At 46.1% G+C, this 26,540-nt stretch overlaps 1 protein-coding gene across 1 annotated transcript in view; it reads left to right on the forward strand.

Moving 5' to 3' along the window:
* HPSE2 (heparanase 2 (inactive)) overlaps positions 1 to 26,540 on the forward strand; it is a 1,420,589-nt gene that overhangs the window by 728,913 nt on the left and 665,136 nt on the right. The window contains exon 3 of the mRNA XM_078640469.1: positions 11,833 to 12,002. Within this exon, the coding sequence (XP_078496595.1) occupies positions 11,833 to 12,002 (170 nt within the window). The remainder of the gene's footprint in view (positions 1 to 11,832; positions 12,003 to 26,540) is intronic.

Genomic DNA, 26,540 nt, shown 5'->3' on the forward strand with positions numbered 1-26,540 from the left:
GGAAATCGCCTACTAGTGTAAAACTGGGGTAATTTATACAAGATTCCATAAAATCTTGTATTCTTTGAATGAAATCAGCCTTTGGGCCTGGCGGGCGATAAGTCAGTGGGCCCAGAAAGGTAACTTTATTATCCATCCTTAAGGCAAAATCAAGCGCCTCACAATCCAGATTGGGTATCGACTGAAAGTTAGCCTTTATTGAACTGCGAAACACAATCGCATCCCCACCCCCTTTCTTGCCTATTCTGTCCAGGCGCTCAATGCTATATCCCGTGGGAATCGCAATATTCAGGTTAGGACCGGAGGAGTTGTCAGCCCAAGTTTCCATGAGAAAAACTATATCTGGTTTGGATTGCTTAAAAAAAATTGCAAACTCATATTTGTTTTTTATCAAAGATCTTGTATTAAGAAGCATACATACACGGCTGGACTGGCTGTAGCTTTCACCGGGCATTTTCCCGGTGGGCTGCTGGGGTGGGTCCAGTTTTGGGCCCCTGGGGGGCCGTTTTTGTTACAGGGCCACTTTTTGTAGCATACTCGCCCCCTGTAACAAAATCGCCCAAAACCAGCCCTGGCAAACAGTTTGTCTGAACCCCCAACCCCTTGGGGGGGCCGGCAAAGCACTTTGCCAGGGCCAGTTTTTGTTCCCAGTCCGGCCCTACATACATTAGACCTCCCTCCTTGACTCCTGCCTCTCTCCACTTTTCCTCTCGGAGCTTTTCTAGGTTTCCTAGGACCCTGTTGCTCTATTGAGATCTCTTTGAGGTCAAAGTTGCAATTTTGACATTTAAAACATTTTAACTCAGGGATAGAGAATGAGGGCAACAGAGTGGTAACTTACCCTCTTCCTGCATTGCTAGAAGCTCATCCCTCTTATAGTTAATCAGTTGAGCAGGGGTCCTGGTGCCTGGCGCCATTCAGGCGCGGATGAGCGCAGACGGGCTTGCCTTTGGCATGCCTTCGGCACACCAGCGGCAGGCCCCCTGCATGTGTCCGCTGCGCGCCCGGGTTCCCATGCTCATTTTATGCCTAAATTGCCCAGAAATCCTTCCAGCAGCCCAGAGCAACTACACCGTTAACCACAGGAATATGGCGGTGGTCTAACCTGGAAGAAAAAACAGCCACGCCCCACACTCCACTCTGCTGTCTCGGTTTTAGCGCTGGGATGCTCCCGGGTTACTATGCGCTCTACAAAACCCACATTCATTCATTCATTCATTCACTCTCTCTGCACAAACGGGATAGGAACCCTGCGGCTGACCGGAGAGTCAGGAGGCTCTTGGGGAGATGAGATAAGGTGAGATTAGATTAAAAAGTAGGTGAGTGGTGAGAGGCTACTCTACAATCCCATAACATGGCAGCACCATAGGAATGTTAAAAACCGTTCAGCAATAAAAAAGATAAAAAGTGCACAGTTAAATAAATAGATCGTAATGTCAGAACAAACACGTAAAGCACACAGGCGGCACCCTGCAGACTTTTGTGTCCGCTGCGTGCCTGGGTTAACCTTCTCTTTTCATAACTAAGTTGCCCGGAAATCCTTCCAGCAGCCCAGATCAACTAGACCATTAACCGCAGGAATATGGCGGCAGTCTAACCTGGAAGGAAAAATAGCCACGCCCTAAACTCTCTCTGCACAAATGGGACATAGCATTATTTTCCATCTTTTCAAGTTTTCTGGACAGTACATTCTCTCTCTACTTCAAACGTACCATTTCATGGGTGTTCTCTTGGACCAATGTCTGGAGGTCTTGCATACCACATTCTAAATTCTGCGTGTACTGGACTAAGCTCTCTATCTTCACCTCCCCAGGGGTAGGAGTCCTACCTATGCCACTGCTCTTTTCACTTATGGTATCTCCTATAGCTAGGTTTGGCTCTGCCACTGTCAAACACAAGAGCTTATTGTGTGTGAGTAAAGCTGGGTGTACTGCGGGGATATTTGGTTCCCCTGATTCCATACTCCATTTTTCACTCATTATACCCGCCACAACCCCCTGAATCTTCTGTCCCAGAGTCCTCCCTCACCTTCCTCTGAGTCTCTCCTTAAATCAGTCCTAACTTTAAGTAAGATATTAATGAAGGCGTGATTTTGTGAGGTTTAGTGGCTAGGGAACACTATTTCTCTTTTGGGAGGGATGAGTTTACCTCCTTTGTTAATGATTTCCTGAGTTGAGGGTCTTTAACTAAGCGGGTATTACCCCAAGCTTTTATCTGCCTTACTAGTTTCCAGAATGGACTCACCCTCGGTCCACTGGCTACCTGTATCCAACAGGGTGTTGTAACCAGGGCTCGAGTCGGGGTACCACCCGGGTGGACGGCGTCCCCCCACTTATGTTACCTGGAGCTCGATAACTGGAGCAAATGGAGCCACACATTAACTCTTTGGCCTCTCTGGGGTGAGATCGGAGCTCATTCAGAACGCTGCTCAATCGCTGGCTTCTCTGATGCAATCGCATCTAAGGAGTGAGCGAGGGGAGGCAATGAGTCTGATGGTGCAAGCCCCCTTTCGTGACGTCACTTCCTGACGTGACGTCAGCGTCCCCCCACTTCTTTTTTTAGGACTTGTGCCCTGGTTGTAAACGACATGGCTCTGGCTTCTTCCCCTGTTTGCCATCCTCTTCTATCCTCTGCTTCTCGCCTTGCACCTCCCCGGTCCAGTCCCATTGACGCGTACTGGCTCTGCCAGCACGGACCGCATCGCAGCTTTGCTGTGGCAGAACACGCTGCATGGCGCAGTGCTCTCGGAGTGCTCCTGCATCCGAGAACCAGAGTGGCGTTCCCAGCGCCACTCTTCTGCCGACAGTCATGCCATAAAATAGACCCCACGAAGGCTCATGAAGAGAGGAGCTTCCTCACTGCCCCCATGCCCACGTGAAGAGGTATGCACAGCCAATTTCCACAATTTCGATACTCCCTTGGGTGCGGCTCCTGACCGGCTACATTAGCGAGCCGCCATATTCCCCTCTTCCAACAATATTATTTTGAATTAGTTTGAAATAGAGATTATGAGCCATAGGTTATCTGTAATATATTGGTTGTTTCGTTTTTATTGAGGAGGATCTTCTCTCGATTTTCTCTCGAAGTTAACACATGAGACATGCATGTCACTATGAGAAAAAATATACATAACCATGCAATTTAAAAACATGTTAATGGTTAAGACATAAACTTGCTAAACATGTCCAAAAAAAACCCACATCCGTGCATGATGTTAGGAGCCTGGCTATGCGATTGAGAAAGTTGACCGCATCTCATTGATTCTGATGTCCCTAAAGTGGCTTCAGATAGAGGCAAGGAGTAGTTCATGCAAGCATGCATCATGCAAAAAAAAGTGGCTATCTTGAGCTATCTGACCAAACAAAAATGGTAATTTCCGGTGGCTAACACCAGCTTGAGAGCACTGACACCCTTTTTCTCAAATGACACCCTTAAATAAAACTAAGTAATCCTTCTCTGAAGTGAACTAAAGTTGTAGAACTCAATTGCATTTGCCATTATATCAAACCCATTCTCTAAAATATTTAAGTGACTTGAGGAGCCTGCACTTTCAGCATCACTACCACCTATGAATAGCCCATGACTATATGCCCTAATGCCTGAAACCTATTATTTTCTCATGTTCACCAATACTATTGGCTTTGGAAATGTAGCAAACTCAAGGAGATGATGGACGGAGCACTGAAACTTTGCAGACAACCACACCCAGTCACAGATCTGGGTTGAATCCATCATCGTTCTTTAGCTCTCTACGCCACCTCAGTTCAGACCCAGCTTTAGGCAAATCAGTCTTTACCCTGTGTGTCATGGGAACAGTCCAGCCTGAACTGGCAAGCCAGGTCTTCCCTGAACCAGAAACAAGCATCCTAGGACTGGTTTGGGGGTAACACCCCTCATGAGCCAGGCTAGCTTGAATTCAGTGGAAAAGTGAGCAAGGGACCCACATCTCGACATGCCCTGCTAACAGGGTGAACAAAGCAAACACAAGGAGATGATGGACGGAGCGCTGAAACTTTTCAGACACTCCCGCCAAGTCACAGATCTGGATTGAATCCATCATCGTTCTTTAGATTACTTCGCCACCTCAGTTCAGACCCAGCTATATGCAAATCAGTCTTGACCCTGTCCCTCATGCAAACAGTTTATCCAGCGGGGAATCAACCTGAGGACATCCATCACTAAGTACTCATTTGGGCCCATAAACACATTCACACAATATAGAGCAGTGAGCACCGCTGGGGATCAACTTGTAGGGCTAAATTCCTACGTCCTTTTCAGACCATAAATCTTTATTTATTACCACGCCCTTTATTTACGAATGGATCTACTTTAGTTGATTAGAGTTGATGACCGATGACGTAGTTCTGATTTACCTGAATTCCTATTGAATAACCACAGACTCAGGAAAGTTTTAAATGTTTATCTAAATTAATCATAAAGAGCAAAACATATGTTAAATGTTAAATACTTGTAAAGCGCACAGCTGCCCCAGCAAAGGGGCGTCCCGGCGCTGTATACCGCTGGGGAACCCATCCTGGCTTTCCCTGTGAGATGGTCCCTACTGGGCATCTCCAAGGTGAAGACAAGCATCCCCGGCGCTGATGGGGCCGTAAGTAGAGATTAAGCAAGCTATTGCCCAGAGTTGCTGAGTGGGACCCATGGTTGGAGTAGGCACCGAGGCGAGAATTATCGAGTCCGCTGACCATGGCCCAAGACCCTGCCGCGTCGGGAATCGAACCCTGGTCCCGGGCCGATCTCTGCTTCCGGGTCTGCCGCCTCTAACCAGTAAGCCACACCACTCCACACATATTGTAGTGTTAACTCCATCTTTCAGAGGAAGTAGAATCTGTCTGCCCAATTAATTGATATTTCACAATAACAAGTGCCTCAGGAAAGAGGACTGAGAGAGACAGCACATGGACACAATACACAGATTTATATTTACCTAGGATGGTGCGAAAATCAGACCCTACTGACCAAGAGTTAAGGGCGTGACAGGTACTTCAGGAAAGGATAGGACAGGACAGATGACCTCTCTTGGATTTGACGCTTGTGTCTCACACCTCTCTGATGCTAACTTCCTCCTCGGTTCTTCCGCGACCTTCTTCTAAATGTACTACCTCCTCGATTCTTTCGCAATCTTCTTCTAATTCTATTACCTCCTCGAATCTTCCTCTAATTCAAATTTGCTTGTGAAATTCTAAGTTTGCTTAATCAGGTAGTCGATCAGCATTCGGACAGCATCTCTGTCTTTCAGCATTCTGGCAGCGACAGCTCCCTCTAATCTAACTACCTACTTGGACTAGCTAAGGGGATGATCATCACACCATGCTCAGTTTAATACTTTTATAAACCAGTTTATAATTTAAGTTACCGCGCATTAATTTGCTCTCCCAAGCTTTATTTCCCATCCACATTTGATAACTTATTGACAACAATGTATGCAATTTTACAGTTGTTCGTTGAATCTTCAGGGTGTTCAGCTGGTTCCCAGGGTACGGCTAATAGATGTCCTTGGACAAGTCCCAAGTCTAGAGCTTATTGCTCTGGAGTGGTCTCTCCTGCGCATGCCCCACCATCACATGGTTATCAGACCGTAGCATTCTAGGAGGCCCAAATACAAACTAATAGAGAGGTCAAAAAGACAAAGTATTATATTCAAATAAAATGATTTCACTGTATACACTTATATCTACTCTAAAACCATTTACTTATAAAGACTTTTGATGCATTAGCACTTAGTATATAACACAGATTAGTTTCAGCAAAGCAGATGCTTAGCACGTGAGTTCTCAAGCGGCCATATTAGATGCTATTGTGCAGAAGAAGAGTTTACCCTCCAAGCGTTAAGACGTCCTGCAGCTGATGCATACGCAGTTTATTTTCCCCCATTAGCAGCCATCTTTAGTTGCACTCAGATTACTTGTTAGTAAAACACATAGGCACGCTTCCCCCTTTTCTAGAAAATATTAAATGTTGTGTAAAATTAGTATTACAAAAATTATTAATACTTTATTACGAGATTGTTTGAGAGGATTACATCCAAGCAAGTCTCTTGTTCACAAGTCCTTGCTCCATCACAGTCCAGCTCGAATTGCCAAGTTAGGTCTTCCCTGAACTGAAAACAAGCATCCTGGGACTGGTTTAGGGGTATCATCCCTCATCAACTAGGCAAGCATGAATTCAATGGCATAGTGAGCACAGAACCCACATCTGGGGATACCCTTCCCACTTAGGACGACTATAGCAACACAAAAAGATAATGGATGGAATGCAAAATATTGTCAAACATTCACCCCTAGTATAGAGATCTGGGTCAGAATCTGTAGTTTTTTTGCTTATCATGACATTCCAGTTTGGACCCAGCTAATGCAAATATCCCAAAACTGGTCTAATTTGCATATGGCTAGGTCCATACTAGTGTGGCATGGTGAGCAAAAGAACAATCGATTTAACCCAGATCTCTTGACTGGGGGTGAGTGTTTGAAATGTTTCAGCACTCCATCCATCACCTTGTTGTGTCTGCTCTGTAAATATTGCATATTCATATAAATATAGTTATACTTTCTTTCTCCTTCCGTGTTCCAAATTTTGTGGTGTCAGAGATTTTGGTCACACCCAGTACATTCTTATTTTACTCCAGGCAGCAAGAAGTACCTACCTACCTACCTGCCATTCAGAACATAAAAAGTTCCCCAAGTCTTTTCCCATCATCAGCGCACAAACAGATATATGAATTGTTGTCCAGAAGGCTTCTGTTATGCACCAGTCTGCAATAAAACATAAGCTGAAAAATAGTCTTAAATCACAAATATATGCGCTACACTAAAACTAAAGAAATATATTGACAATACCAAAACTTAAGAACATATTAAGAATTAAAAAATGAGTGTTGTGTTATTTGAGATATATTTTCTTTCCTACACAGCCTAGCGCTAATTCACAATAACTAGCGAATCCGCCATAATAAGAGATTAGATACAGAACTCACATACCTGAGAGCTAATGCTAGGCTGTATCCAGGCTTACAGGCCCATGGCTTGTAACTCCGTCCTGACTCCGTCAGTTGCAATCGCTCCCCTCGCTCTCCTGGCTCCCTGGCTCCTACTGTGATCGTAGCGCTTCACCAGCTAAACGGATTGGTGCTGGTATCGTTTGCGCTCCATTTACGCTATTGTCCTTCCTATTGTGGCGATTACTGGGGCTGGTATCGTAGCGCTTCATAGACGCTACTGCATTTGCATATAGGAGCGCTTGTGTGCCGAGTAGCGCTTTTACTGGTCGCATTGTGTGCTGTAACCTTGTTGTAACTGTGCCTGCGCCCCTGCCCACCCCAACCTCGTCCGGTCACCATTTATTTATTATTGCTGCCATCTTGTTCCATCTTGTTGTTGCTGTGCCTTCCAGCCCGCCCCTCCGCCCCAAACCCACCTCCCAGCTGACCCTCCCTCGCCCCTCCCCCCCACTATACATTTATGACAGATGCTTTTGCGCGCAGCGTTCACGCGCAGCGGTCGCGCCCCATGCGCGCCGATGGTGCGCCAAAGGTATGCCCGTGTACGCCCGTCCGCGCCTGGACCGCGCCCAGCGCCAGACCCCCTGGCCCCCGCAAACCCCTCCCCTCCCGCATAACGTATGTCGCTGCTACTCTCCTTGCCCTTAACCCCGGTCGCACCACACAATGCTGCGTAGCCACCCCAGGACACACCCATGGACCATTCGCCTGCCACTCCTGCAAGTTTGCCTGCATCAGGACCCACGCCAAATCCCCCTCCTCCAAACACAACTCCGACTCTAACCACCTGGCTGAAATGCATCCTGCTGAACACCCGTTCGGTACACAAACACGCCACTGAACTCTGGGACTTACTCAACACTACATCGCCGGACGTCGCCTTCCTTACAGAAACCCGGATGAACGCCTCTTCAGCGCCGACATCGCAATAGCCATCCCGGACACTTACAAGATCATGCGAAAAGACCGCACCAACCAAACAGGAGGAGGCATCGCCATCGCCCATAAGAACACCATCCGAATCACGACCAGCTCCGACGATAATCTCGCGACCGCCGAACACCTTCACTTCCAGATCCACACCGACCCCAGGACCACACTTAGAGGCACCCTCATCTATAGACCACCAGGAACCCGCACACAATTCAATGAAGATATCACCGACTTTATCAGCCCACATGCCCTCACCTCCGAGAATTACATTCTACTGGGAGACCTCAACTTCCACCTGGAAAAGAATAACGACAATAACACCACCATCCTCCTAGACAACCTGGCCAACCTCGGACTCAAACAACTTGTTGACACCCCCACCCACTTAGCCGGACACACGCTCGACCCCATCTTCACCTCCAGCAAACACATCTGCTTCGATCACACCACAGCTCTCCATTGGACGGACCACAGTTGCGTTCACTTCAGCTACAATAAGACCACGTCCCACATCCCACCACAACCTATTCGTAGAAGGAACTGGAACAAAATCACCACCGACCAACTCTTCACATCACTTAACCAAAACCCCCTCACCATATCACCGGACCCAAACCAAGCTGCCACCAAACTCACACAATGGATCACCCACAGCGCTGACGAATTAGCACCCTTGAAAAACCACCAGATCAAACAAGGTAACAAAAAAGCCCCCTGGTTCAATGATGACCTTAAGAAATCCAAAAAGTTTTGTCGTACCCTCGAGAAAACCTGGAAAAAAAACCCAACCACTGACAACCTGACCACCTTTAAAGACGCCACCCGCAAACACCACCAATTCATCCGATCCACCAAGAAATCAGCTTTCAAGGATCGACTCGACAACAACGCCCAAAACAGCATAGAACTATTCAACATCGTCAAAGAATTTACCAACCCCACCGCCGGCACCAACGACATCACTCCCTCCCAAGACCTCCGCGATTCTCTATTCTCTTTCTTCCACAACAAAATCGCCGACATTCATAACAGCTTTGAAAAGCGGTCCGAAGAACAACCCACACCACTCACCTCCGAACCAAAACAGCACTCCCAAAACCTTTGCGCCTGGAACCCAATCACTACTGAAGACACCATCCGTCTGATGAACTCCATCCACTCAGGCTCACCAACTGACCCTTGCCCCCACCACATCTTCAACAAAGCAGACTCCATCATCGCACCCCATCTCCGCGATGTCATCAACTGCTCCTTCAACTCCGCTACCTTCCCAGAAAGCTGGAAACATGCCGAACTCAGCGCCCTTCTGAAGAAACCCACAGCGGACCCCTCTGAACTTAAAAACTACCGCCCCATCTCACTCCTCCCCTTCCCGGCCAAAGTCATCGAGAAAGCCGTCAATAATCAGCTCGCCGCCTTCCTCGAATCCAACAATTCCCTCGACCCCTCACAGTCCGGCTTCCGAGCCAAACACAGCACCGAAACCGCCCTCATCGCAGCCACAGACGACATCCGAACACTACTGGACAACGGAGAAACAGTTGCCCTCATCCTACTCTACCTCTCCGCCGCCTTCGACACAGTATGTCATAGCACACTCATACAACGCCTCAACAACGTTGGAATACAAGGAAAAGCTTTGGATTGGATCATCTCGTTCCTCGCCGGAAGAACCCAGAGAGTCCGCCTCCCCCCATTCAAATCAGAGACCACCGAAATCATTTGTGGTGTACCGCAAGGATCTTCACTCAGCCCCACCCTCTTCAACGTATACATGAGTCCCCTCGCATCCATCGCGCGCAAACACAACCTGAACATCATCTCCTACGCAGACGACACCCAACTGATCCTCTCCCTCACCGAAGACCCAAACACCGCCAAAACCAATCTACACGAAGGAATGAAAGAAGTAGCCGAATGGATGAAGAACAGCCGTTTAAAACTTAACTCGGACAAAACGGAAGTCCTCATCTTAGGATCATCCCACTCTGCCTGGGATGACTCATGGTGGCCACCGGCCCTGGGCACAGCACCCATACCTACAGATCACACACGTAACCTGGGCTTCATCCTAGACTCCTCCCTCTCGATGTCAACGCCGTCTCATCTTCATGCTTCAACATACTACGCATGCTTAAAAAAATATTCCGCTGGATCCCCACCGAAACAAGAAAGACAGTCACCCACGCCCTGGTCACCAGCCGACTGGACTATGGAAAGACCCTATACGCCGGGACCACAGCCAAACTACAGAAAAAACTCTAAAGCATCCAAAACGCCTCAGCCAGACTCATACTGGACATCCCCCGCCATGCTCACATCTCAGGTCACCTGAGGGATCTCCACTGGCTCCCCGTCAACAAGAGAATAACGTTCCGTCTCCTCACCCACGCACACAAGGCCCTTTACGACCTAGGACCCGAATGCCTCAACACACGACTGTCCTTCTACACACCCACCCGCCAACTACGATCATCCAATCAAGCCCTCGCCGCAATTCCGCGCATCCACAGATCCACCATGGGAGGAAGATCCTTCTCCTACTTAGCAGCCAAAACCTGGAATTCTCTCCCCACTCACCTCCGACTCACACAGAACCACCTCTCCTTCAGAAAACAACTAAAATCCTGGCTATTCGATAAGTAATGCACCCACCCACCCTCAAGCGCCTTGAGACCCTCTGGGTGAGTAGCGCGCTATACAAATTCCTGAACTTGAACTTGAACTTTTGTAACAGAACATGGCTGGGGTGACTTCCACTGTCACTGGAGACCCTTTTACCTGGTCTAAGCAATCCTCTTTAACCAAAGACACAGGTGGGTGTACCTTTTTGTGTCGGTTTACACAGAAATATGATTATATGATGTGTGGGGTGAATGAGATTGTGTGACACTTAATAAGAAGTATACTTGGTTACAGGACCTATTAGATTGGTCATAGCAGTATATAGATAGCGGTTCGCTTCAATGATATACTTATGCAGCATACATATAGACTATAGTTGAGCTACAGTAGCTAGTAATGTTAAGCACAATCAACACATCAGGACAGTATATTAGGTATTGTGCTAAACAAAATGTAGAAAATAGCGATGTACGTGCACCAATTTGAACTGCATGTTTTACCCTATGATGTTCATCTTAGGCAACTGTATTACATGCCTTAGTTGTCATGTGAAATTGCACCTATATAAGGCACACTGCCACCCACATGGTCTTGTCTGCACTATGTAAAACCGCTAAATAGACTAAAGTAAAATATATGTGAATTTCAACAAATATATTAGTTTTTAGGTGTTCACATACTTTTGCAGGTAAGTTCACACACAAATGTTTGCAATCTGCTCCTAGTCGTAAATGTGTAATTATGGAAATTCCACCATTATGACAGAATTTCTGATTTCACAAATCATATCTGCGAAAGTGAAATTATGTTAGTCCCAATTATGCGCATTTAGATTAGGGTATTGCACTTGCAATTGATTGTTTTGTGCATCTAAGTGGAATTTAGAGAAAAGTTGAGACTCGGCCTAATATATCTATTAAAGAACAGCATCGGATATGTTGCGAATTCAAACAGTGCACCGTATTTGCATGGTGTGACTTTAAATACTATGGTTTCATTAAATTTAAGTTGTTCTTTTTAAATAGGCTGTTGTCTACCTAGAACGTTATCCTTTGTTTTAAGGACATTTTGAAGTATCGGAATCTTTGACTCCCAGCTTGTATTTTAAGTATGAGGAGGATGACCACGCACCACACAAGCAGCCACTTTATGAAAATATTAACACTCTTTCAATTTAAAGTTGATATAATCCAACAGGTGTGCGCCTGTTTTACTCCTAAAAATGGAGTCTAAGCTGTTTTTGTTTTTTTCCCAGCCAGGTCTCTAGATAAACTCTATAACTTTGTAGACTGCTCTGGACTTCATCTAATTTTTGGACTCAATGGTCTTCGTCGCAACCCTGACAACTCGTGGAATAGTTCCAGCATTCTTAGCCTCCTGAAATACAGTGCCAGCAAAAAATACAATATTTCCTGGGAACTAGGAAACGGTAAGTATAGAAGTTTTCACATTTTCATATTTATTTTTCATCCTTTAATAGACAGAAATATAAGTAAACTGAAAATTCTCAATGTGCTGCATGTTAACTATTTATTATATTAGAAAATTAACATTGTTGTAATTGTAGAAGCAAGCCTAATGGAATTGATTAAATAGCAAAACTGTATAACTAAATTTCAAATTGTACGTTTATGTACCTGTCTGAAGTTTAATGGTGCAACCTGTATCTGATAGAGATTGTTAGTTGTTACTTGTAGATTCCTTACCTTAGAATTTCCCCCAGGCATTAGTCTGGTTCTGGAGATTTTATCTTCAGCAGGATCCCTGCGCGTCGTTAGTTGGCATCAGTCGGCTCCGCATCTGTCGTCGCGGGAATCTGAAAGAGACTACTAGCCGCAGAATCCTTCACGTAGAATATCCCCAGGCATGAGACTGGATCCAAAAACTTTTTTGCCACAGCATTCCTACGCGCCGGGGGCGGGACGACATCACGCGACTCCGCCCAGGCGTCATCCGTGCATGTGACGCCAGCGAGGTAAGTAACTCTTATTCCAAGTAGATAATGCAGAACCTACATAGGATCCTTCCCTGCACGCTCATGTCAGTTCTTTCTTATTCTGTGCCACCTAGCGCACATCCAGAGAGAGCTACCCCTAGCCACTTTTCGGCTAGCTTGACTTTTTATCAACCGTTTTTTTGAGTCGTAGACTACGTTGAGGATGTCCAAGCAAAGTACCGGCTTCAAGCCCTGCGGTTCCTGCCACCGGATGATGTGGGTGACAGATGCGCATCTTGTGTGCCTTTGGTGTCTGGAGTGGGCCATGACCCGAAATCATGCTCGAAGTGCTGGGCCATGATCCCAAAGGCTTTGCAGGAGCAGTCCCAAAAGATTCTGGAGTCCCGGCGCGTGACTCTGCGTTGCTCCCATTCTCATTTGAGGGGAAAGTCTTGACAACAGTTGTGGAACCCACACTCCTCACTCCTCACACTCTAATTCATCGGGGAGATCTTTGGGTAAGTTAGGGAAGCGCACTAAGAAGTCAAATAGGTACAGTTGTAATTTGACTTCTCCCCGTCGGTCGGCCGCCGCGACACGTTACCCCGAGTGTCATTGCTCGAAGGCTCACTCTCTGGAGCCTACTTCTGAGATGGCTCAATGCTTCCCTCACTTCCTTCTCCTGCCCAGATCAAGCAGTTCTATGAGGCCTTGTACTACACATTTGGGCAGCCCGGCTCGCTGGTGTGCCTTCGGGCCCTGCAGAGTTGGCCAGGGGCCTGGGACTTCGATACTGGCATCTCCTGCTCCGGAGGGCCTGGCCAGGATCCTGATCGAGGCCGGTCGATCTCATTCGACCTTACCCGATGCTCCCGGTGTCGACCTTGCTCCCGGTCGACACTGACCCCATCCTCATACCTTAAGTGGACACAGAGCTTGACCGACGTTGATCGGCGTCGATTCCATTGCCGAAAGGGACTTTCGTTCCTGTGTTCATTCCTACCGTTCCTTTTGTGCCAGAAGGTGAGGAAGAGGACTGGGAGGGGCCGCAGGACCATTTAACTGACCAGCTTGAGGAACTGGACTGGCAAATGGACCTGGGTGATGTTAGCGGTCTGGACACTTCCCCTGACACTGCCTTGCTTTCTCCCCCTACCGTGGCTATGGAGGAGGGAGCATCCTATGCTGTGGTGGTGAGGTAAAAATAAAATACCTGTGCTAACAAAAAAGATTTGTGTTTGACCAATAAGCAAGAATAATGAGAGCTTAAAATAGTCTTGTGGTATAGGCAAACTTTTTGTTTACTTAGTGGTGGTGAGGAGGGCAGCCGAGGTCCTTGGCCTCGAGCTCCCTATGGTGGCAGTCAGGACTAACCTCCTGACGGAGGAGTTTCAGCCTGCAGCTTCCTCTTCTGAACCCCTTTTTCCATTCAGTGAAGCCCTCACGGATGCCGTTCTGGGCACTTGGTCCAAGCCCAGGATAGGGGCTCTTGTGTGTAGGACTATTGCCCGCCGCCACTGTCCCACTCCAGGTGACCCAGCGTTCCTGACCCAACACCCCTACCCTGAGATCTTGGTAGTCCAAACCTCTTCATCTGAAGGTGCATTCCCTTCTGCTCCCCAGATTTGGAATCCAAGAAGCTGGGCCATCTTGGGAAGAAGATGTTCTCTTCCTCCAGCTTAGCATTGCGGTTGGTGAATACCACATGCCTCTTAGGCCGACACTCCCATACTATCTGAGATACGGTCACGCAGATGCTGCCTCAGTGCCGAGAGGAGGCCTGGGCCGTTCCCTCTCAAGTAATTGCAGAAGGGAGAGACACAGCCAAATTCACCATACGATGTGGACTCGATACCACGACTCACTGGGAAGAACAATTGACACGTCAGTAGCTGTTAGAGATTACGTCTGATTGAGGACATCTGGTTTCTCAGGGGATTTCCAGTCTTCCTTGATGGACATGCCCTTTGATGGCACTCGCCTTTTTGGCAACAAGGCAGACTCAGCGCTTTAGCGCTTCAAGGATTCTCAAGCTATGACCAGATCCTTGGGCCTCGCGGCTACCTCACGACCACCTCAGTCTGCCTTTCATCCCTTTCGTAGCTAAGAAGTGCTCAGCCATGTCCTGTCGAGCCCAGCCCAGAGTCATGCAAACTGTCCAGCTTCTACGTGGCCTGTGCCCTAGTGGGTCAGCGAGACAGCGGGCAGGCCAGTCCACCCTTTTTCCCCCTCATCAGCCTCCAAACCTTCCTAGTCCAATTTTTCAGAACCATCAAAAGCCAGTTGGAGGTAGAGTCTGTCATCACCTCCTCAACTGGTAATGCATCACATCGGACAGGTGGGTTCTGCAAATAGTCCAAAGGGGCTACTCCCTCCCCTTCAAGAATACCCCTCCCTCCATGCCACCTTCTTACGTGACCGAGGATCACTTGGCACTTCTCCGCCAGAAAGTATCAGCTTTCTTGGCCAAGGGAGCTATAGAGTGGGTCCCTGTGCCAAAAGTAGGTTGTGGTTGTTTTTCCAGCTACTTTCTGGAATCTGAGAAGGAGACCTGTGAGCCCACAACTTCTCCCTCCGGAAGGAGAAGTTCAAAATGCTCACCCTAGCCCAAGTTCTGTCTGCACTAATGCTTGTTTGTGGTCCAGGGAGGACCTGGCTATCCTGGCTGAAGAGGGGTTAAACCCTGAATCCAGTCCTAGGATGCTTGTTTCCGGTCCAGGGAGGACCTGGCTTGGCAGTTCGGGCTGAATTGTTCCCTTGAGGCACAGGGTCAAGACTGATTTGTATATGGCTAGGTCTAAACTGGGGTGGCATGGTGAGCAAAAGAATGATGGATTTAACCCTGATCTCTTGACTGGGGGTGAATGTTTTGATTTGTTCTGCATTCCGTCCATCAATTGTGTGTCTTTTGCTTTCTCTCCCTAAGTGTGCCAGGTATGCCCAGACGTGGGTCCTGGGCTCACTGTGCCACTGGAATCAAGCTATCCTGGCTGAAGAGGGGTGAAACCCTGAAACCGGTCCTAGGATGCTTGTTTCCAGTCCAGGGAGGACCTGGCTTGGCAGTTTGGGCTGGACTGTTCCCCTGAGGCACAGGGTCAAGACTGATTTGCATATGGCCAGGTCTAAACTGGGGTGGCATGGTGAGCAAAAGAATGATGGATTTAACCCAGATCTCGTGACTGGGGTTGAATGTTTTGATTTGTTCTGCATTCCGTCCATCAATTGTGTGTCTTTTGCTTTCTTGCCCTAAGTGTGCCAGATATGTCCAGACGTGGGTCCTGGGCTCACTGTACCACTGGAATCAAGCTATCCTGGCTGAAGAGGGGTCAAACCCCGAAACTAGTCCTAGGATGCTTGTTTCCAGTCCAGGGAGGACATGGCTTGGCAGTTCAGGCTGGATTGTTCCCATGAAGCACAGGGTCAAGACTGATTTGCATATGGTCAGCTCTAAACTGGGGTGGCATGGTGAGCAAAAGAATGATGGATTTAACCCAGATCTCTTGAATGGGGTGAATGTTTTAATTTGTTCTGCATTCCATCCATCAATTGTGTGTCTCTTGCTGTCTGCACTAAACCCAGGAGAGAGACTGGTGGTGTTGGACTTGCAGGGCGCTTATTTTTATATCCCCATCCTACCAGCACAAATACGTTACATTCAGTTTATGGTTAGCCACAAGCACTTTCAGTTCACTGTGCTCCCCTTTATCCTTACCATTGCTCCTCGGGTGTTCACAAAGGTGAGGGTGGTAGTCTCAGCTCATCTGCACAAATCAGGAATTATATTCTTCCCATATCTCGTCTCCCTCCTCCAGACTATGGCAGACGTCCTGCATTCGCTTGGGTTCACTATCAACGTGCCAAAGTCACACCTGACTCTCTCTCAGATGCTCCGTTTCATGGGGGTGGTTCTGGACCCAGTGCAGTTTTGAGGCTGTTGGAAATGGCCCTTTTGGCAGGGTTATCCCCAACCTTTTTGCTTCTTCCTCCCTTGTTTTTCCTGATCTGTGGTTGTTGGCAATAGGACTCTGGGCATGTTACCACTGCTGATCAGTGCTAAAGTGCATACGCTCTCTGTATAAATTGTTATTGTGATTGGTTATCCATGACTGGAATATTTGTGTTACCAGGAAGTCCCTAGTAAAGTGCACTGAGTGTGCCAGGGCAGGTGATTCAAATGTTACTAGTGGGCCTGCAGCACTGATTGTGCCACGCACAGGAGTAGCCCTGAAATGGTGTCTCAGGCCTGTCACCGAAGTGCCTGTGCAGTTGCTAACTGACATGCTGACCAGACCAGTTTCCACACTGGCCAGGCCTAACCCTTCCCTTTCTGTACTCATTGGACACCCCTATGGAAGGCCCTAGGTACCCCCCTGGGCAGGGTACAGTGTATGTGAAAGGTAGTGAATGTACTAGTGTGGGTGACATATTCTGGTAGTAAATTACCACCATTTTCGTTTTTCACTATTGAAAGGCTATCTTGCCCACAAGCTATGATGGGGAATGCTGTGTATAATGATTACCTGCATATCTTCCCTTAGGAGTGTAGACAAAGAAAAGGGTTTCTTCACCATTTCTCATTATCATCTGTTCTTTCCTTTATACGCCTGTCAATACGCTATTAAACCTCACCTTACCGCCTGCTTTCTCTCACCTGTGCTAACGCATGTAACCAGAATATGCATTATATTATGTTTATGGATCCATATGCCGCTTTTAACCAATACCAGACTTTTGTATCATATTAGATACTACCACTACCGTTTAGCTTTCTCACTACTATTCGCTATTATTATCCATCACCAGCATTTATTTCAACTCGATTGTGTGTGACAGCCCTGTCTGAAATCAGGTCACATTTTGAACTGTCATTATTCACCTTACCACGTTATCTTGATCTGCTTAAATATTTTGATTCCGTATGTCTTTTGTCACGAATCAGTTCTTCAATCATGTACTCTGGTTACCATAGGGAGATCGAGTTATTTTGTTTTATTTTCTAGTACCTCCTTCACCAGTACCTCGCCATTTTTGGTTCTCCTGACCTGATTGTCTCTTACATTGCTTAAGGTCATTTATGTTTTCTCTTAGATACTGTTTCCGGATCTCCGGCCACATATACACATTACCTCTTACTGTGTGCTCTAACTGTTCTTCATGTTTTTAAATTCTGCACATCATGTCACTTTTTTCACTATATTTGGATATTCGGTCTATGTTGCTTCACAATAACATGTCTTTTCACAACATGGGGTCTCCACATCTATCTGGGTGACTTCCCCCAAACACAGTCACTGTTTCGCTTCTTTTTGTTTTTATTTTGTACTTTTTATTTTAGTTTCACACTATTGCCCCCTCTCATGGCAACCTTATAAAAGAATTTCTTTTCCCCTTTCCTCCATGTCCTTCCCAGCCCTGATGAGTCACATCAAGTACACGGTGTGACGAAACACGTGTCGGCTGGCCGTCACTTTTTGTACTGATCAAGATTGTACGATAAATCTCTATTACCTGCAAAAAACCTGAAGTCAGACTTTTATTTATTCAAAAGAATTGTAACCACAGTGGGACTCTGACATCCGAATCCATACTATCACAAAACGTGTGCACAGGACTTGGTTCTTATCTTCCCATAGGAGCAAGATAGAAAATAAAAGTCCCTGAACTCAGAAATTAATAACACATCTTTTAGGACGGATGTTTTTTAAATCCTGTGTTTGAAAGCAGCACTTTTAGAAAGTGTCTGTTTTCTTGTCTGACATTTCTGTGTGCCTTGGCCTGTTTGTGAATTGACTGTCTGGTTTGTGAGTGACAGGGGCTGGAGTGGCTCCCAGAGGCTGAGTGAGTCATCCCTGGGCTGAATAGCTACATCTGCATCTTGAGTGGTGGGAGGGGATAGCACCGGGGCCTGAATAGGGCTGTGCCTGCCTCCCACAATGCTGGCTCCACCTCCTGCTGGGCGACTGACAACCCTGCCCCTCTCTCTCAAAGGAAGGAAGAAGTCAAGTAAACAAAGTGCTCCAGGACTGACCAGAACTGGTTGTGACTAAGCCAAGGCCTCTCTGCCCTCAGAGAACAAAGAGAAAAGTGGTATAAAAAGGGCTACCCAGACTACAGAAAATAAGATCATCCTGGAATCAAGAGGGAACCTCTGCCAAGGAGAAAGCTGGAAGACTGAAGAGGAAGGACTGTTCTGCTGTGTATTTGTGGGCTCACCTGCAGTAGCTTTGCTGCCAAGGAGAGGGGAAGGACTTTGCTGTTGCTGTGTCCCCTTGCTTGAAGAGATCTCCAAGGGCCTCAGGAGAGCTGGCCTCCTGTTAAGTAGTCGCCGTAACAAAAGGACTTCACCCCCAGCTTCCCCCTGAACTCTGCTGTATGAGTTCTGCCCTTCCTAGAGTGCTTAATCCAATTGTGGGGCCTCTGGAAGTTGTGCCTGCTGTTTGGGGAGCTGGACAAGAAGAAAAGAAGATCTGCCATTTTCATGCATCGCTCGCTTGCGGAGCGCATCGTCGACAGTGCGAGAAAATTCCCGTCGCCGCGAAGATCATCGCAGCCCCTGTTGCTGCTGTAAGAACCGACGCATCGTTCGTTTGCGGAGTGCATTGTCCCGGTGCAGGAAGATTCCTGTCACTTCGAGTATCGTCGCAGAGCCTGTCGTCGCTGGGTGAGATCGCCGCACCGCTTGCTTGCGAACCGCATCACGCTGCTGCGAACCTCTTCGCAGAGCCATCGCATCGAGGGGCCGCATGAGGAGAAGATCGACCCTGCGCCGCGCATCGCCACTGCACCTGAGATCGTCACCGTCCGGAAGATTGTCGCATCATGCCTGTGCGAGATGCTTCCTACCGAACCTGCACACCGGAATCCATACAAGGTATCGCATCCCTCCCCATACAGACCAGATTCATTGCAACATGCCCGCTGCATGCAGCGGGGCTGTCGCATCACCTCCCCAGGGTCTCAGGAGTGACGCATCACTTGTTTTTCAACGTTCGCTTCTACAGGTACTTTGTGCTAAACGTGACTCAACTGTGGCTTATTTTGACGCAAACCCTAGAACTCTTTGAAAATCATATTCTTGAACTGTGTTTGTTGAATTTTTGTCATTTTGGTCTTGTGTAGTTTAGATAAAGATACTTTATTTTTCTAAACTGGTGTGGAGTCCATTTGTGGTGTTTTTACTTGTTACAGTGAGTGTTGGTACAAATACTTTACACATTGCCTTTGATAAGCCTGTCTGCTCGTGCCAAGCTACCAAGGGGGTGAGTAGGGGTTATCTAAAGAGTGTATCCCCCTTGCCCTGACTAGAAGCAAGGGTCCCTATTTGGACATTGGTACCTACCTCTGCCAACTAGAGACCCCCCGTTCTAACAGAGCCTATCTTCCCGAACAGCGAGTCCGGGATATTTGGGCTATGATACCGATATTTCAGCCTCAATCCTTGATTTCATAAGAAGGACTCTGAGGCACCTGTGCCTCATGGCCTCCTGCATCCTGCTGGTGGATTATGCAGGCATTGCTGTGAGACCTGAAATTCCAGTGGGCGCAGCATATGGGGAATCTTTCTGACTACATCCAGATCTTGGAAGGAACTGCGCACCAACTGCAGTGGTAGCTAACGAGCCAAGATTGGGTCAGAGGCAGGTCCCAAATCTAGCAGTGGTGACGGACGCATCACTTCTGGGATGGGGAGGCCATCTGGGAGAGGCAGAGATCAGAGGCACCTGGTCTCCAGCAGAGTCCGGCCTCCTTATCAGCCTTTTGGAGCTCTGTGCAAAGAGACTGGCACTGAAAGCATTCCTTCTCTCTCAGGGGTAAAGTTGTGCAGGTGTTAACTGACAACACCACCGCCATGGGGTACTGCAGCAAAAGGGTGTGATGGGGTCATGGACCCTTTGTCAAGAGGCTCTCTGCCTCTGGACATGGCTGGAACATCAGGAAATAAGCCTGGTGGCTCAACACCTGACAGGCTCCCTGAACGTCAGGGTGGACGAACTCAGCCGTCCGTACCTAGCCCATCACAAATGGGGTCTCCATCTGGAGGTGGTGCAAGGTCTCTTTCAGAGGTGGGGAGAGCCTGGTTAGATCTGTTCACCTCCAAAGAGAACGCAAAATATCAGTAGTTTTGCACATTGGAATTTCCAACACGGCGTTCGCTTGGTGGCACTTTTTGCCACAAGTGGAGCTGGGCCTCCTGTACGCCTTTCCACGTGAACCACTTCTGCCCAGATTGCTCAAGATCAAACGTGACCGGGCTCAAGTCATACTTATAGCTCCAGACTGGGCACGAAGAGTCTGGTACCCCGACCTTCTGAGCATGGCCATCAATCCTCTGATCACACTGCTCCTTTGGGAGGATCTTCTGTCACAACAGCAGGGGACGGTTCTTCACCCGAACCTCTCCAGTCTCCACCTCCTTGCGTGGAGATTGAGCTGCGGCACTTGACAGCTTTCGACCCTACACCATAAGTCTGTGATGTTATCTTGGCAGCCAGGCGTCCCTCCACTAAAACAGTATGCACCTGTAGATTAAACTATTTTTTGGCATGGTGCACAGCAAAGGCTGTTGACCCTCTTTTGTTTATTCTTTCCTTGGCCCAGCAGGGGTCTGTTTTGGGCATTCTTAAAGGATACCTTGCAGCCATCTCTGCTTTTCTTCGGCTGCCAGATCAGCCTCTTTATTCAAATCTCCTATCTTTAAAAGATTATTATATCTTATGTCCTGATGATGATCCCCCCATTCTAGTGGGGATCGAAACGTCATCAACTGTTGCATCTTGACTCCAAACTGCCTTACATGAATTCTGATGGAACAAAAGATGCTTGCTTAATTGTGACTGTCTGATATTTATACTCCTTCACAAAGTCACCTTGTACTTTTAATGCCTGAGGTTTTGAAATCTAATGACTTCCAACTTTTGACCCACGTAATTCTGTACATAATTTTGTTTGTTCTTCAATTGTTTTATATTCAATAAATGTACTGTATCTCCATTGGAAAGCATCATCACAGGGCTCATTGCAGATCTATGCCCTATTATGTTTATATACCCATCCTGAAGGGACTGTTGTTCCTTATCATACCAATTAGACTGAGTCACATCTTCTGCATATGTCATTAGAGTTACTTTTTCGTTTGTCCAAGATAAGTTGGTGAGATCACCCAAAAAGGACTGCAATGTCCAGACACACCAGCCTCCTTGTCTTATCGCTGTGAAGAAGTGCAAGGCTGGTGGAAGGAGAACTTAGGTTCATGGTTCACAAATATGTAAGTTCTTAGCAGGCAGACTGAAACACAATAAAAAACACCCAAATTCATACAAAAGAATTAAAATCTCCTATATCAAGAATCCTGCCCTTTATAAAAGGTATTTAAACTCAGTCATGCAAACATACACAGACCCTCTTTCATTTGTGTGCTGTTCTGCAAACTGCCCAACTCTCTAGTCTGAATCCCTAGATTTTTTTCTGTGCTCCTGATTTCAACCTCCATTGAAGACTGAATGCTGCATTATGTGCTAGAGTTGTGTATTTTTGCACAAACAGATACCGTATTCATCTCATGCAGCCACACTGGTAGCATGTGTGTGGCCTAGCTTATATCTAGCCTCTATGTAAGTAAATGGGAGTGTGTTTTAAGTAAAAGAAAAGTGCACATAAGAAGCACACAGCAAGCTCCATTTGCCTCAATTGCCTATTGCACTTGGCATGTTAATATTAGGTCTCAACACTTGACAAACAGGCTAGTATGTTATTTAACTTCTAAATGGTCACAATAGATTTTAGAATCTCCCAAATATATTATGGCTGAGCTTCGACTTTGAAGGGGAAGAATGACAACATCAAAAGTTATACAAACATTACCATTAAAGTCCACAGCTGCAGCGCTAAGCAAATCCAACAGACTCTTACTATAATGATATTGCTAAGTTGCACAGAGAACTTTATAGCAAACTGATTATACAAATATTACATGCTTACGACCTGCCCCTAGTTCACGGCACTCTTTCTTGTACATTTTTGGTGCAGACAGGTCATCAAACTAATAAGTGCAGTTCGTAGGAATCAGCTGTAATTTTCATCAATATACTAAATGTGGGGCCTATTTATCATAGCGTTGCGTCGTTTTTGCACCATGCAACAGGTTGCAAAAGCATTGCAACCCTTAAGTTATATTCTTCGAGCCACACAAGGCCACCTTCCGTGACACTGTGCCACTTCATAAATCCATAATAACGCAATACATCGCAAATTGCTGCGTAGAGTTACTCTGCCCTGGGAAGGCGTTCCATGGGTGGAGTGTGGTTGTTCCCACGCTTCTACCCATGGATTCTGAAGCATTCCCAGATTTACTAATATTGGTATACCTGGAAATGTCTCCCATATCTACATTCAAGAAACAAGGATATATGTTTCAACATTCTAAAGAGTTATAAATGGACCCGCAATTGAAATATTTTTGTGTTTTCTGTTTAATGTTAAGTGTCGTGTATATTGAATTGTGTTTTATGTCACGCACACTTTGTATGGCACCAATTTATGTTATTATTTATGTCCCACAACAATGCTGTGTTTTTATATGACTTTTGTGTTTTCCCAAGGTATTTGAATGGAATATACCGTTTAAAGTACAATTTTTGCGTCAGTTGTGATTTATTATTTCATCTATTAGTAATATTATATGTGTCACACCATTAATTGGCATTTTCTAGTTTATCAGGATCTAATTATTTCAATTTGAAGGAAATTGCATATTTCTCTACAGAACCAATTGTTGTTATACATAATTCCTCAGGTTCTGCAGAGCACTGGGACACCCCAATAGTATCAAGGGTCCAAGTATGAGCTGGTAGAACACTTTCAGACCTACTTCCAAGGGTCCAGGACTGGGATGGCACCACTTGGCAGGGTAAGACTCACAGGTGGCAGAGTCTAGGTGCTGAGTTCAAGGTTGTTGGTAGGCTGTTACGTCCCTGAGGCTTCTGCTCAGGAGGCCAACAAACTAGCTGTTGGAGACACTCTGGGTTGCTGGGGTTAGAGATGCAGGTCCAGTCCTTCTCACTGAGGCAAGAGGGCGGCAGGGCAGCAGGTAAGCACATTAGGGCAGCAGACCTTCAGATCAACAGTCCAGCAGAGTGGCAGTCCTTTTCGCAGCACAGCAGTCCCTCTTTCTGGCAAAGTCCACAGGTCCAAAAGTGTACTGAAGATTTGGTTATTAAGGTCCAACATTTATACCTGGTGCCCACTTTGAAGTGGAGGAAGCTTCTAGAGGATCCACCCCCACTCATGGGTCAGGCGTCCCTCTTTCCCCATGTCCTGGACCCAGTTTGTCTGGGGTCGCAAAAGACCAGTGACAAACCTTTTGTGAGAGTGCTCAGGCAGGGCCTTTGTGATGTGCACATGTGGTAGGTGACAGCTCTTCTCCCTCGTTAACACAGAGTGGCTCATCCAGCCAACACCTATCTTTCTTGTCTCACTGTCTGGCAGAAATACACAACACCCAACTGCCAGCTACATCTAATCTTGTGACCCACAATCAGGCTGCAGGTGTCAAATAGTTAGGACAAGAACATTCCAACTTTCTAAAAGTTGTTATAAACTATTGGGTAACCCTGTGTTCCTCAGAACCTGGACGACATATGATATTACACAAGAAACTGCTCTGTTGGATTCACTTTATAAACATAAAGAAAACAATAGAAAATGTCCTTCCCACAGACATACAAAAGAGAGATCAAATGAAAAAATAGCAGTTTATGATGTACAGAAGTTGTCAACATCAATACAGGAATTATTGGAAAGGGTGCTCCATGGTTAGTGCAAAGGTGCTTGTGCAGTGTGTCAAATGGTGTATAATATAAAAAGACGAAAATTTTTGTACAGATGCACAAACAATACTGTAGCAAAATGGCCTGGTCAAGAAGAATTGCAATGATGGTACCAGGCCTTAGAAAAATCACTAGCTTCCAGGGCAAAAACAGCTAGATAGGATTATTTGGTAGTAGATGTTAACTTTTGTACTATCATTCCAGGTAATTAAGATGGCAATATTATTACTGACACCTATTTGGCCTTGCCGGATCTGATTGGAACCTCCTTTACATCTTACGGATAAAAAATATTATTTGGATTTCATGTGAGGTGGACTGTTCACTTTACAAAGCCCATCATTATCATTGTCTTCCCATAACTCTGCGTAATCTTCCGGAATTTTGCTGTAATTTTATGAAATTACGAGCATCAAATTATGTGAGCTACGCCCACCCCTAAAAAATCCTGTAGTTAGATTACAGCTCTGATAATTTGAAATTAGGAAACTTACTTACCCACGTAGAATATTTACGCTACAGTTAGTGGTAGGGATCCCATATGCCCTGATGAAGGCTCTGGACCCATACCTGAGCACATGAAGGGCTAGAAATGTTATCACCACCACCACTGCTTTTTCCTTTCTTATGAATCATACCCCTTGTACACACCAATAAATGAAATTTCCTTTGGGTTTACCTCAAGGTATTGTAGTATTCCACACCTATGACTCGTCTATGGTTCTTAGAACCTGTGGTGTCATGGTAGAATGTGTGGTGAGTGTTAGCGGTTGCTGAAGAGAGCGGATGTCTTCATACACTGTTCCCTGCTGTGGATGTCAAGCTGTTCCATACTTCGAATAAAACCTACTTAAGATCTACTGCTGTGTGGACCCAATTACTACACAAATATTGGCGACGTTTGGGAGCACCTTTAATCAAAGAATTCTGGTTTCGGAGCATAAAGGAACAGCGTTCACTTTTTCCTTCGTCTTGGACGAGTGAACCAGACTGGACTCAGTAACATATTCGGAGTTTGCACTGACCTTCATTCATCAGTTTGGCTGCAATTCAACAATTTGGGTAAAATTTTTATTTGTTAACTTTCCCAATTCAAAGTGCTGTTTGATTGCCGTTAGCGAGCACGCTATTTAAACTCACCCGACGTTCTGTCCCCGCGCCTCCCTTTGGCGAATCTCCGAGTCCTTCAAAATGCACTAATCTTTGTGGAACTCCGCTAGGGATTCTGGGACAACGCGAGTGATTTCCTCATCGCGAAGCATTGTGGGAGTCACCCTTCACAACGCGGTGACGTCAAAAACGTGACTCCATCTTGTTTACCTACGTTTTTTTTCATATTTTATCGTTTAAAGCCTTTCAACTTCAATTACACTCCAACTCAACATTTCTCTTTAAAAAAGGTATTTATATCTTCAGTATTTCCACTTACAATTTAAAACAATTAACACTCTTCAGTTTTTTCTATTCAATATGTCAAACATTGCAGCTCCTCCTCATTTTCTACAATCTGCTGGTGATCCTAACATTGAATGGGATTTATGGTTTCCTATGTTCATGGCATATGTTGATGTTCTTGAAAAGGATGGATGTTCAGCCAAACGCAAACTGGCTCTTTTAAGACATTGTTTAGGCGGTGCTGGCATCAAAGAATTTGACAATCTTCCTCCCATTGAAGAAGCTGGAGATATTGATATTTTTGAGAAAGCTACCAGACAGATGAAAATTCGTTTTGGTAGAAAAATAAACACAGTTATGGAGAGGTTCAAATTTTATTCTCGTGTACAGAAACAAGATGAATCCATTGAGGACTATGTTTCAGCTTTACGTTCATTGGCTTGTTATTGTGCTTTTGAAACTATTTCTTATGAACAGGTTCTCAGAGACGAGATCATGATGCGGACTAAGAGCAAAAAGATCCAAGAAAGACTTTGGTTAGGCACTGAATCTTCTCTTAGCGCAGTAATTAATATTGCCAAGGGAATTGAGCAGTCCGAATTGTTTGTATCTGAGATTTGTGGTTCCACATCTACTTCAAAACCACAGACGACTGAACCTGAAGTTTCTTTAGTTAAAAGCCAAGTACGTTCTAATCCTAAAGGTTTCTTCAAGAAAGACTATGATAAGAAATTTATAGATAATAAGAGCTTCTCTGATAACAAGATGTTTTCAAAAAGAAATATTGCATGTTATAGGTGTGGTAGTCCTA

This window comes from Lissotriton helveticus, chromosome 5_1 (genome assembly GCF_964261635.1).
Source record: "Lissotriton helveticus chromosome 5_1, aLisHel1.1, whole genome shotgun sequence".
Lineage (NCBI taxonomy): Eukaryota > Metazoa > Chordata > Amphibia > Caudata > Salamandridae > Lissotriton > Lissotriton helveticus.